Raw genomic sequence first — 18163 nt, 5'->3', positions numbered from 1 at the left:
TGATAGAATGAAAAAAAAAAAAGTTATACCCAGTTTTGGGTGAATGCTGGTGGAATTTGCTTACATGATAATTGTGGTGGCCTTGTACAGTATGACAATCTCATGTGTACGTGGTGCCTTCTGTGAATGCCGACAGTCAGGCGTTTGAGTCAGGATGGCAGCCCAGTGTTTACTTGTGCTTTGATCATCAACCTTTTGTTGTCTTGAGTGTGCAGGGTTATTGAAACTCATTTCTGTTGCCAGATAACAGTTTTCGTTTTCGTTTTTAAAGGCTCCAACATGCTTGCATGTGTCGGCTTTGGTCACCTAATGGCGGCTCTCCACGCTGCACGATCCATTGCAGCCTCCATGTTCAGTCCCTTAACCTTAAGGTCACACTTAATGACCTCGTCCCATGTCTTTCTCGGTCTACCCATCATAACCCCACCCCCAATATTAACACTTCTTACCTTCCTCACTCAATTATCATCCCCCATCCTCTCCACATGTCCAAACCACCTCAATCTACCTCTCCTCATCACAACACCAATACACTCCAGTCCCATCCTACCTCTCAACTCTTCCATTGTAAACCCAGCCCCTCCAGGCCTTGGACGCAGGGACGCACTGCACATCCACCTAATCATTGTCATTTCTGTACGTCTGAGCCGGCGAATGTCTTCCTCCTTCACTGCCCAGGTCTCACTGCCATACAGCATCACACTCCTAACACATGTTGCATACAAAGACCCCTTAGCACGTAGGGAGAGTCCTCTCAATGTCAGGAGAGGCAAGAGCTCCCTGAACTTCTTCCAACCACTTCTCACCCTAGCCACAGAGCTAGCTCCAGCCCCACCTCCAGCACACAACATGTCTCCCAAATAACAAAACTCTTCCACACACTCAAGAGATTCACCAGCAAGTTCAATCCTTTCACGTCTGACAATCTCCACCTGCTCACCCCAGCACTCCGTACACATAAAATCAGCATTATCTCGCAGTCTACCTCTGATACCACTACATCTTTTATGCACCCATTTATCACACACACCGCACAAGATGGAATTACTTCCCACGCCCTTGTGGCAAACTGCACATGGCCACTCTCCCTCGTCTTTGACAGTACCGCCACCAACCCTGGATATCATCACTTTTGTTTTATCTGCATTTACCCTTAAACCCTTTTGCCCCATACCATCTCTCCACTTCCTAAACCTTTCCTCCACCTCCCTTTCATTCTCTGCAATCAACACCAAATCATCAGCATACAACAACTCCCACGGGAGTCCGTTTCTAAAGTCATGTGAAAGGGCTTCAAGTACTATGATAAACAACATGGGACTCAAGACTGACCCCTGATGCACACCAACATTCACGGAAAACTCATCACTCAAATCTCCATTCACTCTCACCTGGGTGTGAGCACCCACATACATGGCCATAACCACCCTAACCAGCCACTCCTCCAAGCCAAGCTTTCTCATTGCCCACTTCACCACCTCTCTAGGGACTCTGTCAAAGGCCTTTTCCAAATCAACAAAAACAAAATAAAGATCCCTTCTCCTACCAATATATTTTTCCTGAAGCTGTCGAACAATGAATATGGCATCAGTGGTCCGCCTACCTGGCATAAACCCAGACTGCATCTCATCAATATTCACTCTTTCTCTAATCATACCTTCTAAAACTCTCTCCATTACCTTCATTATCTGATCTAAAAGCTTTATACCTCAATGGAAGTACATAACGAATAGTGCAGAGTGCAATATTGAGTGGACTGATAACATGTGTGAAGTATATACTGGAACTTGTGACTTGAAAATTATGTACCCCTAGTGAAAAGTGTGGTGATACTGCAGGTGCTGGGGGCAGTCCCCCCCCCCCCCCCTTTTTTTTTTCCCCCTTGGGCCCTGGACCCCCCCCCCAGCGAATCCCCATTAAAGCCATGTCAAATCGACATCAATTCATGATAAATCAGTGTGCGATAGGTTTTCACTTGACATCTTCATCGCATACCTGGTTGTAACTGTATATACTGTTTATCTATACAGTATAAAAGAACACAGTATTAGATGTTAACCTACACAGAATTGAAATAAAACTGTGATTAGACATAATTCTGTTGTTTCCACTGAGCAAGATTTATTGTACTGTACATTAAGCCTTGGTTCATTATTGCCACCCTTACCAAAACATTGGTTACATTGAACTGTCGGATGTTTCTTCAGCCTTTTCTCCCAGTTGGTTCGATGTAATGAGGGTTCACTGTAGTTTGAATGATCACAAACGCACTTTAGTGAGCCAGTGTTACTGTTGCCTTGTGTTGCACATAGGATGCATGGGTGATGTCTCCCATGCACACTGTTGCCTGTCTGCTGCTGGAGAGGATTGTCATTCAGTGTTGTACTATGGGTCCCAAAAGCATCGGTGCATAATATGCGTGAAACATTTTGGATCACAGACCGAAGGTCACTGAAATATTAGCGTCCAACCTTCCACACACTGGTAGCCCTGGTGTCTATCTATCTCTATCTATCTGTTGCCAGATGCCTTAATCCCATACTAGGTAGGCACAAACAAATCGCCTCCACGTCGCCCTGTACCCTTCCCTTTCCCTGTCCTGCTCTCAACTCACACCCCCCTCTCTCATATACCTCTCCACTCCATCCCTCTATCTCATCCTCGGCCTCCCCCTCCACCTCACTCACATACACTCTCCTCATCAGTCTCTCACCCTCCATCCTCTCCACGTGGCCAAACCACCTCAGTGTGTTCCTCCCGACGCTTCCTCTCACATCCACATCCACACCACAACGCTCCTTTATATCCTCATTTGTCAGCCTGTCACTCCATGTGACTCCACAGGCTCCTCTTAAATAACTCATTTCCACTGCTCTCACTCTTGACTTGCGTCTTTCCAACAACGTCCAAGCTTCACTTCCATACGTTAGAGTTGGTATCACAATACTATCATGTAGTATCTTTTTCACTTGCTCACTTCTCTGTTTCTTATCACTGCTTTCAGGGAACCAGCAACCTTTCTTCCTTGTTGTAACCTTTCAAGCACTTCACCATCCAAACTTACAACCTTACTCATCACACTCCTCAAGTACTTAAACATACTCATATTTTCCATTTCCTCACCATCCAACCTCACTGTACATTCACTGACTTCAACTTTCTCAAAGACCATCACTTTACTCTTCCCTACATTCACCTTTAGATTCCGTTTCTTACACTCCCAAATTCATCCACCAAGCCTTGCAGCTCCCCTTCGTCTTCACTTAACAACACAGCATCATCTGCAGACATCAGTACAGGGAGTTTCCAAACACTATCCTCTCTCACTAGGGCCACTCCAACATCCAATGCCCTACCTTGTATCTCTTTTATTACCCCATCCATATACAGTTTGAACAACCATGGAGACATGACACATCCCTGTTTCAACCCAACATTCAAAGAGAAAAACTGACTCAGTTCACCATCCACTCACACTGCAGCCTTAGCACCATCATACATAATCTTCACAGCATTCAACAGCTTCCCATATTCTTCATATATTCTTAATACTTTCCACAATCCTTGTCTATTCACTCTGTCGTATGCTTTCTCCAAATCCATGAAGGCCGTATACTACTTCTTTCCCTTCTCTAGAAACTTTTCCACTAAAGATCTAAGAATGAATATCTGATCTACACAAGCTCTTCCCTTCCTAAAGCCCCCCTGTTCTTCTCCAACTAATTCCTTTGTTATTTCCCTAACTCTGTCAATAAGTATCCTACCTTACAATTTTCCAATTACACTAAGAAGACAAATGCCCCTGTGATTACCACACACTTCTTTTTCCCCTTTTCCTTTGTACAAGGGAATAATTATACCTGACTTCTAATCCTCCGGGACTCTACCTTCCTCCCAGGCCAATCTGCACATCTTCCACATCCATTCTACTACTATTTCTCCCCCTAATGTCAGTTGTTATATTTCGCCAACTAACAATATCCTCTTACACACACATAGCATTTGTTTTTATATAAATAGACACTGTTCATTCATAATGAGACGTTAGTAATGTATCACGGGAGACAACTATGTAGTGAGTAACATGGTTCACATTGGTGATTACACCTATTAACCCTCCCTCAACATCAGCAGTTGGTCGAATGTTATTGGTAGGCGTCAGGCCTTCTGCATGCTGATACTTTTGTGACCCATAGTGCCTTTGTGTCCTGTGATTGCCAAACCACCTATTTGCATTTTTTTTTTTTTTTTTTTTTTTTTTTTTTTTTGCAGTTTAACTTGGGTATGGTAATACTGGTTAAAAATCATTTTGTCCTGTTTCATTTTTAAAGGCTCCAGCATGCTTGCATATGTCGTCCTTGGTCACCTAATGGCCGCTATTCCTGCTGCTTGATCTCTTTCAGCCTCCCTATTCAGTCCCTTATCCATGAGGTCACACTCAGTGACCTCATCCCAGGTCTCTCTGGGTGTATCTCTCACAGCCCTACCCCTAATGTTAACACTCCCCACTTTCTTTACCCAACTGTCATCCCTCATCCACTCCACATGCCTACATCTCAAGCTACCTTTCCTCATCACAACACCAATACACTCCAGTTCCATCCTACCTCTTAACTCTTCCATTGTAAACCTAGCTCCCCTCCCCCCCCAGGCTTGGTTATACATTTTTTTTTTTTTTTTAACATAGTAGTATGGAAAATGAATGCTAGAAATGAATTTCTTTAATGGAGTTGGTGCTGTTATCAGTTCTCCTCTGCTTAATGCTTCTCTCAGACACGTCAAATATACCAGTGCCAGTTGATTTGCTACAGAGTACTTCTTGTTCAAATAGTTTCACCATGGTACAATATGCTTTCATTTGGTGGAACTAGGTCACTCTCAGAACTTGAATACTAAGTCTTGGTTTCATGAAGTTTGATGAACTCTATCTATGAGGTAGGAATGAATCTCTGTAATTACCAGTCATATTGACCCTGCAGTCAGACTACACTTGTTTATTGGCCTGTGGATTGCGCAGTTTTCGTTTTCGTTTCGTTTTCGTTTTTAAAGGCTCCAACATGCTTGCATGTGTCGGCCTTGGTCACCTAATGGCGGCTCTCCATGCTGCACGATCCATTGCAGCCTCCCTGTTCAGTCCCTTTACCCTAAGGTCACACTTAATGACCTCGTCCCATGTCTTTCTCGGTCTACCCCTCATAACCCCACCCCCAATATTAACACTTCTCACCTTCCTCACCCAATTATCATCCCCCATCCTCTCCACATGTCCAAACCACCTACAATCTACCTCTCCTCATCACCACACCAATACACTCCAGTCCCATCCTACCTCTCAACTCTTCCATTGTAAACCCAGCCCCTCCAGGCCTTGGACGCAGGGACGCACTGCACATCCACCTAATCATTGTCATTTCTGTACGTCTGAGCCGGCGAATGTCTTCCTCCTTCACTGCCCAGGTCTCACTGCCATACAGCATTACACTCCTAACACATGCTGCATACAAAGACCCCTTAGCACGTAGGGAGAGTCCTCTCAATGTCAGGAGAGGCAAGAGCTCCCTGAACTTCTTCCAACCACTTCTCACCCTAGCCACAGAGCTAGCTCCAGCCCCACCTCCAGCACACAACATGTCTCCCAAATAACAAAACTCTTCCACACACTCAAGAGATTCACCAGCAAGTTCAATCCTTTCACGTCTGACGATCTCCACCTGCTCACCCCAGCACGCCGTACACATAAAATCAGCATTATCTCGCAGTCTACCTCTGATACCACTACATCTCTTATGCACCCATTTATCACACACCGCACAAGATGGAATTACTTTCCACGCCCTTGTGGCAAACTGCACATGGCCACTCTCCCTCGTCTTTGACAGTACCGCCACCAACTCTAGATATCATCACTTTTGTTTTATCTGCATTTACCCTTAAACCCTTTTGCCCCATACCATCTCTCCACTTCCTAAACCTTTCCTCCGCCTCCCTTTCATTCTCTGCAATCAACACCAAATCATCAGCATACAACAACTCCCACGGGAGTCCGTTTCTAAAGTCACGTGAAAGGGCTTCAAGTACCATGGTAAACAACATGGGACTCAAGACTGACCCCTGATGCACACCAACATTCACGGAAAACTCATCACTTAAATCTCCATTCACTCTCACCTGGGTGTGAGCACCCACATACATGGCCATAACCACCCTAACCAGCCACTCCTCCAAGCCAAGCTTTCTCATTGCCCACTTCACCACCTCTCTAGGGACTGTGTCAAAGGCCTTTTCCAAATCAACAAAAACAAAATAAAGATCCCTCCTCCTACCAATATATTTTTCCTGAAGCTGTCGAACAATGAATATGGCATCAGTGGTCCGTCTACCTGGCATAAACCCAAACTGCATCTCATCAATATTCACTCTTTCTCTAATCATACCTTCTAAAACTCTCTCCATTACCTTCATTATCTGATCTAAAAGCTTTATACCTCTATAATTTCCTCTTTCCAGGGCATCACCCTTCCCTTTATACACATTTACAATGACACTCTTCAGCCAGTCATCTGGGACAACACACTCAGGTCAGTGACTAAACTCACCCCTATATCGCCTGAGGCCTTCAACATTACGGCAGTCAACCCAGACACACCTGCTACCTTCCCCACCCTCATCCTGCCTATTGCCTCACTCACAGTAGCAGTATCAATCAAAGGCCAAGGGCCAGACACTGGATCTGCTGTCTCCAAACCTTCCCTGTCCCAGTCAAACTCCTCATTCAACAACCGGTTATAATGCTCTCTCCATGCATCTTTAATATCCTCACTGTTCACCACTACCCTTCCTTAATCATTCTTCACACACTGCTCACCTATGATATCCCGATTATCCCTCTTCACCTGACCTGCCACCCTAAATATATTTTTCCTTTCCCCATGATTTAGGTTATCAAGTAATTGTCTCTGTGACTCAGACTTTGCCCTGTATACCTCTCTCCTAGCCCTACGCTTGGCAGCCAAATATTCCTCTTTGCTACCACCCTTCTTCCTTTCCCGGAAAAGCCTTCTTTTCTCCTTAATTGCAGCTTCTACACCCTCATCCCACCACCAAGTTACTTTATGTCTTGGTGGTCCTCTTGTCAGCCGCATGTTACATCACTAACTCTCAAGAAATTGTTCTTGAGGGCTCTGTACTGTTCATTAACATTATCTTTTTTAATCCCACCCTGTGGTGTGCAAAAAAGAAAAAAAGTGTTTTTTTAGGTTTTGTTTATTATAAAACTGACGATAAACATCTAGAGCATCATCTGGAGGTGGGGGGGGGGGAAACATCTTTGTGTAGGGCCATGTGTAAGTTTATGTAGAGGAGTAGTAAAAAAATAAAAAAAAAAATGTTTTTATTATAAATTTGAAGATAAACATCCAGGGCATCATTTGGTGAAAAGAAAAAAATCTCTTTCCGTCTTTGCGTAGCGCCATGTGTAAGTTTGCATAAGGGTGGAGTAGTTAGTGGTGATGCATGGCCAGCACAGCCTGAGCTGTGGCTCGCAATGTGATGCTACCCAGCCTGAGCTGTGGCTCGCAACGCGACGATACCCACCTTGAGCAGTGGCTCGCAACGCACGTGTTAACGAAGCTGAACAGGGTCAGGGATCTTGTAAAGTGAAAACAAACCACCAGCAATTGTGCTTAGTTTCATATTCATCACTGTAAGAAAGATTTTATACAGCCAGTATATGGTTTTCTTGTCTTCTATCCATTATTTTGTCATTCTTAGGTTTTGATACTATTTTTTGGATAGGTTTATATTGTATTCCAAGTTTTCCCTATGGGGGGGGGTCTATTACCAAACCCTCATCCCAGGAAAATGAGTATTTATTTACTCCTGTTGGCTAGTTCTTTGCATATCATTGCAAATGATTGGTTACATAGTTTCTTTAGCTGCTGCTGCTTGCCCTTTTTGTATTCAGACTCGTATTCCCTTTCTTCTTTCTAAGTTCACAGGGGTGGAAATGTTTACAGTAGATAGAGATAAGACATGATGTCTTAGGGGACACAGACGAGAGGAAAAGAATACCCTAGGTGCGTTATATTCATTGCTGTTAGAGTTATGAGGATGCTTGCAACACAAAGCAGCTACTGTACTATGTGTGAGAACCACATCCCTATCCCAGTAAAGTTATGAGGAGGCTTGCAACACAAAACAGCTACTGCACCATGTGTTAGAACCACATCCCTATCCCAGTATACTGTCCTAGAGAAAGAAGAACTTTCAGCCAAAGCCTAATTGCTTTACATTCACATTTTAGGACACGGGGTGGATAGTAAGATTTTATTTCGCTTTAGGTAGAACTCCATAGTGTTAATACCTCCTTAGCACGTACACATCATAATCTATACAAATCTATTGTCCACTCTCCCAGACCTTTAGGATACATCCTACTAAGGACTCCCACCTTCCACTCTTTCCAGGTTCTTTAGTTCTTCAAAATACTGTTATATTTGTGTCAGTGTGGATGCCCTCATTTCCTTTCGTAATGAGATGCAGAAACTTGTCCCCCACCACCATCACTTCTATCACTTGAAGTTGTGTCATTTTGATACAGGAGGCACAGTTGTTTAGGGTGGTGAGAGGGGGAATTGGGGTCCTGAGGGATATGAGGGGAAGAGTAATTTGATATCCAGTAGGAGGAAGTTGGGAATTATCTGGTAAATGTTGTTGGGAAAATATTTAGGCTTGGGAAGTTTTTTGGAGTGGTAAAATTGTAGTCTGGAAATATTGTGATAATTCTTTGGGAGTAAGGGAAATTAAAGTATGGATAATATTGTGATAAATTTTGGATGATGAGTTTGTCAGATTTTGCATTTATTTTGTAAACTGGGGTTATCCATGTGTGATTGTACACACAGTCACGAGTATGATTCCAAATTTTGACAGATACATAACAGAAAAATCTAGCATATGAAACACGCACTAGTACAGATGGGATTTTCATTGTATTTTGTCAGTTGTAAATTTTCTTTAGATGGAACTGTGAAGATGGTTGTTTCTTTGACTGTACAGTAAGGCGCATTGCAGTACCTTGGTTTTGTCAGATGCACGTTTGTGTTCAGAGTATATAATCCTGGCTTGTCGTCACATTGCCTTAGTTCTCATTAGGTCTTCATCAGGTTATGGTTTTTGAGTGACTAATTATCGTAAAAATTTAGCTACTGTAGTCTAACTGTCATACTCATCATAGCTAATCACATTGTAGTTGAGGATTGTATGATGATAGCAACTGGTTTGTCTCTGTAGCCTAATTGATTTGTCTTGGTCTATCTGTCTATCTATTGCCAGATGCCTTAATCCTGTCTTGTCGTACAAGGCGACTAAAAGGTTTGGCGGAGGGTTAGTGCCCCTCCTCGGAAAACAACTAACTAAAAAAACGAACAAGAAGCCTCGGACAAGGACTGACCAAAAGACGATGACCAAGGACGGGACAAAGGACATGGTAATAGCAACATGGAATGTACGAGGTGTGAATGATGAGGTGAAAGAGAGGGAGATTGTCCAGGTGCTTGAGGGTGCGAAAGTTGATGTATGTGGAGTAATGAAACTAAATGGAGAGGTGAGAGTGTGAGAGAATGGGAGTATGGATGGGGTATATGTGCAGGAATAGGTGAGAATGAGAGGGCAAAAGAAGGAGTGTGTATAGTTGTGAGTAAAAGATGGAAGAAGAACATAAGATAGTATGGATCAGTTGGGTCAAGGATTATGTGGGTAAGATTGAAAGTTGGAATACAAATGTGGACGATTGTGTGTGTGTATGCGCCAATGCAAGATCGTGCAAGGAGATTGAGAGAAGAGTTCTGGACAAATGTGGGAGTGTGCATGGAAAAGTTTGGAAGGAATGAGAGAGTGTTTTTGATTGGTGATATGAATGGTAAAGTAGGGAATGTGAAGGTGGATGGAATAGTTGGTGAGTGGGGTGTGCCTGCTGAGATAGATGAGAATGGCAGTGCATTAGTGGACATTTGTGCTGGGAGGGGGTTGGTGATAGCCAATACCCTCTTCAGGCACAAAATGATCCACAGGTATACATGGCGAGTGATGAAAAGGGTGGGTGGTGAACTGATTGAAAGGAAGGCAGTGATTGATTTTGTGTGTGTGGATGAAAGGATGCGAAAATGTGTAATGGATGCAAGAGCTTATAGAGGTTGGGGGAGTGGACTTGCTGATCACTACTTGGTGGTGGCCAGAATAAAGATCCAAATAAGATAGAGAAATTGACGAAGGGAAGGACGGGAAGAAGGAGTATTTGCAAGGAGAGTGGAAAGGTTACAAGAGGATGAGAAAAAGGCAGAATATAAGAGAGAAGTGGAGGAACGATTGGGTAAATATGAATTGGAGCAGATGGGGGACGTCGAAGGTGTGTGCAGGATATTCACAGGAGAAATATGTGCAGCATGTGATGTGGTGTGTGGGATGAAGAGAAGACGGAGGGGGGTGCAAGGAACAGCGTGGTTGATTGAAGAGGTGAGACAGGCAGTGGCACAAAAGAAGAAAGCATACAATGAATGGATGAGATATAGGGGCGTGGAAGAAGTTCAGAGGCGGAAGAGAGAGTTCTATGTAGAAAGAAAGAGGTGAAAAGAGTAGTAAGAGAGAGTAAGAAGAGAGTGGATGAGAAATTTGGAAGGAATTTGAGTGTAAAGTGGAGGGACTGTAAGAAAATGTTCTGGAAAGAGGTGAAGAGAGTAAGACAGGGTGGAAGTGAAGTTAGCAGGGGAGTGAAAGGCAAAAATGGTAGATTACTAGAGGAGAAGGGAGAAAAAGTGAGCAGATGGAGAGAACACTTTAAGGAATTGTTGAACATAGAGGATGGAAGTAATGCTAGTATAAGTGGCTGGGGAATGGCTGGGCGAAGAAGGGAGGTGAGAAGACAGGAAGAAATCAGTAGGATAGAAGTTGTGGAAGCAATGAAGAAAGTTAAATTGGGGAAAGCCCCTGGAATTGATGGAGTGTGTGGTGAAATGCTGAAGCATGGGGGAGAGATAGTAGTAGAATGGATGTAGAAGATGTGCAGATTGGCCTGGGAGGCAGGTGGAGTCCCAGAGGATTGGAAGTCAGGTATAATTATTCCCTTGTACAAAGGAAAAGGAGAAAAAGAAGTGTGTGGTAATCATAGGGGCATTTGTCTTCTTAGTATAATAGGAAAAGTGTATGGTAGGATACTTATTGACAGAGTTAGAGAAAGAACAGAGGAATTAGTTGGAGAAGAACAGGGAGGCTTTAGGAAGGGAAGAGGTTGTGTAGATCAGATATTCATTCTTAGATCTTTAGTGGAAAAAGTTTCTAGAGAAGGGAAAGAAGTTGTATGCGGCTTTCATGGATTTGGAGAAAGCATATGACAGGGTGGATAGACAAGGATTGTGGAAAGTATTAAGAATATATGGAGTAGATGGGAAGTTGTTGAATGCTGTGAAGAGTATGTATGATGGTACTAAGGCATGCGTGTGGATGGTGAACTGAGTGAATTTTTCTCCCGGAATGTTGGGTTGAAACAGGGATGTGTCATGTCTCCGTGGTGGTTCAATTTGTACATGGATGGGTTAATAAAAGAGGTACAAGGTACGATAGTGGATGTTGGATTGGCCCTGGTGGGAGAGGGTAGTGTTTGGAAACTCCCTGTACTGTTGTTTGCTGATGATACTGTGTTGTTGAGTGAAGACGAAGGGGAGCTGCAAGGCTTGGTGGATGAGTTTGGGAGAGTGTGTGAGAAAAGGAATCTAAAAGTGAATGTAGGGAAGAGTAAAGTGATGGTCTTTGAGAAAGGTGAAGTCAGTGAATGTACAGCGAGGTTGGATGGTGAGGAAATGGAAGATGTGAGTACGTTTAAGTACTTGGGTAGTGTGATGAGGTAGGATGGAGGTTTGGAGGGTGAAGTGCTTGACAGGGTACAGCAGGGAAGAAAGGTTGCTGGTTCCTTGAAAGCAGTGATAAGAAACAGGGAAGTGAGCTTGGAAGTGAAAAAGTTACTACATGACAGTATTGTGATACCAACTCAAATGTATGGAAGTGAAGCTTGGACATTGTTGGAAGGACACAAGTCAAGAGTGAGAGCAGTGGAAATGAGTTAAATATTTAAGAGGAGCCTGTGGAGTCACATGAAGAGATAGGGTGACAAATGATGATATAAAGGAGCATTGTGGTGTGGATGTGGATGTGATAGGAAGTGTTAGGAGGAATACACTGAGGTGGTTTGGCCATGTGGAGAGGATGGAGGGTGAAAGACTGACAAAGAGAGTGTATGTGAGTGAGGTGGAGGGGGGGAGAGGGAGGGGGAGGCCGAGGATGAGATGGAGGGATAGGGTGGAGAGGTATATGAGAGAGGGGGGTGTGAGTTGGGAGCAGGGCAGTGAAATGGCTGGGGACAGGGCAACGTAGAGGCGATTTGTTTGTGGCCACCCCGAGCGGGATTAAGGCGTCTGGCAATAGATAGATAGATAGGTAGAAGTAGTGTGTATTGTAATATTGTGCTGCATTGTGTGTTAATAGTTGGTAGCGGGCTGAGCAGTATTGATATTGAAGGTGTTAAAGTCTACTTCGTCATCAGGGCAGTTCAAACTGTAGATGAAGCTTTGTAGACTACAGTATATTCCATACAGTTATACACAGCTTGAGAAATACTGGCCTTGCCCAGGATGGCATAAGGAGACAACCAGCTCTGGCAGTGGTCTAAGTGAATCTGGTGATACACATGGCATTGGAGCCCAGGTGCTTTAATGCTGATGTTAGTAAAATCTGTCACTAAGAGATAGCACATGGGGTAGCCCGGTGACGATAGTAAGAAGAGAGATCAGCACGTAGGGTTGCCTGCTGATGTTAGTAAAATCTGTCATTAACCCTTTAGTGTTTATTGGTGTGGTGCAAATTTCATACACTCGTTACCAGTTGACGCAGGCTGCGTCTGCGCACAGTTCAACAGTTCATTACCACTTGACACTGGTTGCTTTGAACGAAATGGCCCATTTTTTTTTGGTTATGGAATGATTTTGTGCCTATTACTGGGTGAGAAGAAAGTACTACTTGCGTCCCTGTTTATTCCTCCGCTGCGCTTAACCCACCCAGCATTCAGCATCACCCCACTGCCCCAGTCAGTGTGCTATGAGCCTTGCTCGAGCATAAGATAATTTCCTTTCATGCTCCGTAAAATCAGCCCTAATTGGCCTACAGTAATTCTTTATACACTAAAATGTAGCCAGATAAATTTCCTATAACTTTTTCTCAGCGACATTTACCATAAAAATTACCGTATTTCATGGCATGTTAGACACTGCAGTGTGAAAGATGCACCCTAATTCTGGAAGGGAAGTTCTGAGAAAAAAAGTATGTCTTGACCAAGACTACAGAAAGGTTGCTTGATGAGTATTTTTTCACTAAAATACACACTCACCTTTTAGAATCGTGATTCAGTACTGTATATCTGTTTTTGGTTTCTTTATTTTTATGTAAAAGAAGGGTACAAGACATGAAAAACAACCCCTTCCTTACATAATGTTACTGCATTCCGTGACACTATCTTAACACATTAGAGTCTCTCTTCAGTACTGTATATTTATGTTTGGTGTCTTTATTTTTATGTAAAGTAAGGGTACAAGACAAGAAAACAAACAAACAACCCCTTCCTTATAAAATGTTACTCCATACCATGATGCCATCTTAACACTATCGGTTTGTTTATGAAATGTGAAGTCCGAAGTGTCCGATTCCTTTCATACAGTAATTTGAGATGTGATATACATCTCTGTTAAAGTACACTACATATGTATCAGTATAACTGATAAGTATTATTTTTTGTGAAATGAACTTATAAAACAAAACTCAATAAAACCGTTGTTTCATTCATTTAAGAAAATACAAAGGCCATTAAGTGAAGGAATACACTATATCTCCAAAACAAATGCCTGCATGTCTTCAAATTCCTGCATGTACTGAATTTTAGAATCACAGACAACACAACCAAGTTTTCAAAAATCAATTACAAGGAACGTTTACACCATTTTATGTACCCTAAAAGTACCAAAAGCCATCCTAACATGGGGTGATTGAATTTCCATATCGCTAAGCGCTAAACTGGGGCCGTAGGTTTGAAACAAGCGCGTCAGAACACAGATGAGGTGGTGTACACAGCTTTCCTAGTCCTCCCTCCTTCCCCTCTCTTCCCTCCATCCCTGCTATGGCTGTTTCTGCCTGGGCACAAGGAAAATAATTTCCACTGCCAAATTTGCCATTGGAAATTAGTTATTATTGGTATAGATTTTATACCATCATCTTTTGCTGGTGCTTGTACAATAAGATAAGCTAGTAAAAATGCACAAAACTGTTGAGTAAAAATGCAGAAATGCAGTGAGAATAAAATTGTTCAAGGATCCCTAACGCAAAATCCCCCCCCCTGCCCCCCACTTAGCTCACTGCCTGTGTGTTGTCAGTTGCCCTCAACTGCATCTCCCACCACCTCACCCTGTTGCATGTGATGTTTAATATCTCATTTTTTAGCTGATGAAATCCACGCTGTGTCTATCGCCTGCCATGTTCTGTGGTTTCCAATGGTACTTATATGCCTCGTGCTGCATTCTATCATTGGCAACTTTGTATGACTTCAAAACATAAATTTGGGCTTCCTGCCACGTTATGTCCATCGTCACTCTGTAGCAGCTTGCTCTGGCTGTGTTATCTACTTTTTCCACATTGACATTTTTTGGACACAAATGGCACCTCCCATGTTATGTAAGGTTCGTGCTATAGGATTGGGTGTTATGCGAGCACTCGCTGTACTGTTATCTCTCCCCCGTGCTTCATCATTTCACCACACACTTCATCACTTCCTGGAGCTTTCCCCATTTAGACTTTCTTCATTGCATCCACTGCTTCCAGGATTGGGTGTTATGCGAGCACTCGCTGTACTGTTATCTCTCTCCCATGCTTAATCATTTCGCCACACACTTCATCACTTCGTGGACCTTGCCCCATTTAGATTTTCTTCATTGCTTCCACTGCTTCCATCCTACTGATCTTGCTTCTCACTGTCCTCCTCCTTCTCTCAGCCATTCGCCAGCCACTTACACTTGCATTACTTTCATTCTCTATGTTTAACAGTTCCTTGAAGTGTTCTCTCCATCTGCTCACTTTTTCTCCCTTCACTATCAATCTGCCATTTTTATCTTTCACACCCCTACTAATTTCTTTATCACCCTGACTCTCTCTACCTTCTTCCAGAACATATTCATACATTCCCTCCCCATTACACTCAGATTCCTTCCAAATTCCTCATCCACTCTCTTCTTAATCTTTCTTACTAATCTGATACAACTGATAAAAAAAAAAAAGCCTATCTGAATTGCCATTTTTGTTGCATTTAATAAACTCTTTTTCTTACCTTCATTCTTTCCTCTTCCTTCTGCCTATAGGTGACTTTACACTCCCTCTTGTCTTTCTTTCTTTCATTCTTTCCTCCTCTTCTGCTCATGGGCAATTCTACACTGAGTGACAAGCCAAAGGTTTCCTGTACACCAGGAAACCATTTTCTATGCTGGGTGGTAACCATATTACCAGATAATGTTGCCAGTTGGTTTAGTGGGCAGTTAAGGTGCTCCAATCAGATTGAGCCAGTTTTGGTTTGTGTCCAAGGGGTACCGGTATATGGGGTTTACTATTCATGTAATGCCACTCGGAGATGAGTGAGGCTGCTCACTTTCGTCTTAAATTTCAGGACCAAATGCCTAGCCTTGGGCTTCTGTGCTTCTCTTGGAGCAGCATAGGATTGGCAGATGGATTAAAAAATATTCAAAGTGTTATCATTTAGTTGAATTACCAGTACAAATTCCATTCAAAACCAGGCCTTTTGGCAGTAACTAATTGTTTCAGTGGGATAGGTGCCAGTTTCAAATCACAGATACTGCTAAACTTGCTCTCAAAGGTCAAAACCACTAGAATAGGTAAACAGAAATCTGAGGATCATTATAATAAATATGAAATCTCTATAATGTTCCCAAAAATTTGTAAAAATCCTCATAATCTATCTATCTATCTATTGCCAGACGCCATAATCCCATACGGGGTGGCCATTTGACCCTTGAGTTATTTGTTTTACAGGGAGGGGCACTAACCCTCCACCAACTTTTTGCCATGTTGCAAAAATATCCATAATAGAGCTAGATTTCTTGCCCCAAGGTTTCAAAAATTGCTGCTAAATTGAAGTGTTCTCTGCTAAGGGCTAAGTTGGCAACACTATGCCATTGTTCTTGTTTTGACAGCATGATCACGGTCGTATTTTCCTTTGATATTCAGCAGTGACAGTTGTATTACTGTACTTTATAATTATGAAATGTGTTGCTGGTATTGTGTGTCTTTGTGGTTGCTGATTGTATTATGACTGGATGTTATGACTTGTTGGTTAAAGCCTCAGAGTAAGTTCTGTCTCTGGAGACTGATATCAGCTGATCACCTGGCATACCCCAAGATGGGGAACCTGGACAGGAATGGTAAATGTGGCACTGTTCATTCCATATAGTTATTGCTTGTACAAGGTGTTGCACAGCTTAATGTAGTGATTTTTTGACAGTAAGTAGTTGGTGAGGGTTGACTAAAGTCACCCAGGAGTAAACTTCTATGACCACTTGATCAAACCCCATGTCATAACCACCTTGGGGGGGGGGGGAACTAACGTCATTTAACCCCTTTGAATAACTGGCTTGCCTGTATGTGTATGGTAATGTGCTGTTTGTAAACCCCATCAGTATGTTGACTTTTAGTTTTTCCTGATACCACCAGGTACAGTAATTGTATTCAACATAGAGTATTTGTTGTTGTGAAGGTATTAATAAGGGTTATTTAACATCTCCAATTTGAAAAGTGTCTCCATAGATGGCTAAAATCATATGATATACATGTGTAGTCGTAAAGGGTCAGAGTACAGTCTGTACTTGAACATTAGTTGTTAATGTGTGTGTGTGTTTTTTTTTAATTCCCCAGGGCCCCCTCATAGCTGCCTACGCAAATGGATACCACTGAGGATTTCATGGAGGTCAGTATTGGATATTGTTTTATTGTTGTTAAGTTACTCATTTTGTAAGCCTTGTGGCTGGGTCTGAACACAGGGTCTGATATAATCATTTCAGATAAAAAGTTTTTAAAGGCTCGGAATGCCTCAAGAGAAGGATTGGCATACCAATACATGGTTTGAAATGCAGTATTAAGTATATGGTGCACCTGTGATCATCTTGTAAATGGAATTATATAGATATTGTGTAAGTAGCAAATCACCCCAAATTGTAACAATTGGAATTTGCCATAGAAAATGGTGAAGTTTTATTTAGGACACTGAAGTGATTGCCAGATTTTGTGAGGCAGTAAGTTGAACCCCGTGGAAATTGATATGGGGTATTTGGAAGATTTACCATAGCGAAATAATACTTGTTTGCTAAAGAAATCTGAGACATTTACCAAAATGCAGGACTGCATTTTGTTGTTTATTATAGAAATTTTGTAAAATGCCAGCCCATTAAATTGGCATCAGTAAGGTCATCTGTTGAATTATTTCTGGGTTCTAAGGACAACAGTTGATGCTGTGTGTAAGACAAGCTGACATATTTAGATCTAAGATTTGTGCATGCGCTTTGAAATACTAGCAAGGATAAGGATCCAACTGAGTCACAGATTCTTGTGATGTTTGCATATGACTACAGTAAAGAACCGGGTGGTGCTTGAATTTACATGCTAGTTTGAAAACACATCACCTAGCATAAGGGGCCTATTTAGTGTTAAGACACTGAACTATTAAGCCGGTTCTGTCTTTCGCAGATATGCTGCGATTTGCGTTTTAGTCAAGTAATTACTGTGGGGATAATGCTTGGTGGCCAACTCTCCCCCCACATCACAACCCCACACCCTTCCCCCCACTCTTACACTTTGGGGTCGTCTTCAAGCCACCACCAGCAGCAACACAACCAACTTAACCACCGCAGCCACCCAGACCAGCGGCATGGGTTATCTCTGTAATAGAGAAGTTTGGCATAAGTCTTTTTGCCCCTTTCCCCTTCACTACCACCACATTAACCTAATTTCCCCACCACTATCACACATCCTCCACCACCACCTTCACCACTACTCACCCTCACGCATTCAC

At 42.7% G+C, this 18163-nt stretch overlaps 1 protein-coding gene across 1 annotated transcript in view; it reads left to right on the top strand.

The window, feature by feature from the left end:
* The window catches only part of Rbp6 (RNA-binding protein 6), a 992472-nt gene extending 975410 nt beyond the window's left edge, over positions 1–17062 (top strand). Inside the window, exon 16 of the mRNA XM_080281723.1 lies at positions 17011–17062. Coding sequence (XP_080137849.1) covers positions 17011–17049 — 39 coding nt within the window. The 3' untranslated portion in view covers positions 17050–17062. The remainder of the gene's footprint in view (positions 1–17010) is intronic.
* The last annotated feature ends 1101 nt before the right edge of the window (positions 17063–18163 follow it).

The sequence above is a fragment of the Coenobita brevimanus genome, chromosome 90 (genome assembly GCF_032717465.1).
Source record: "Coenobita brevimanus isolate Jiangsu-jjx chromosome 90, ASM3271746v2, whole genome shotgun sequence".
NCBI classification, from domain to species: Eukaryota; Metazoa; Arthropoda; class Malacostraca; order Decapoda; family Coenobitidae; genus Coenobita; species Coenobita brevimanus.
This window is presented reverse-complemented; position numbering and strand designations above follow the sequence as displayed.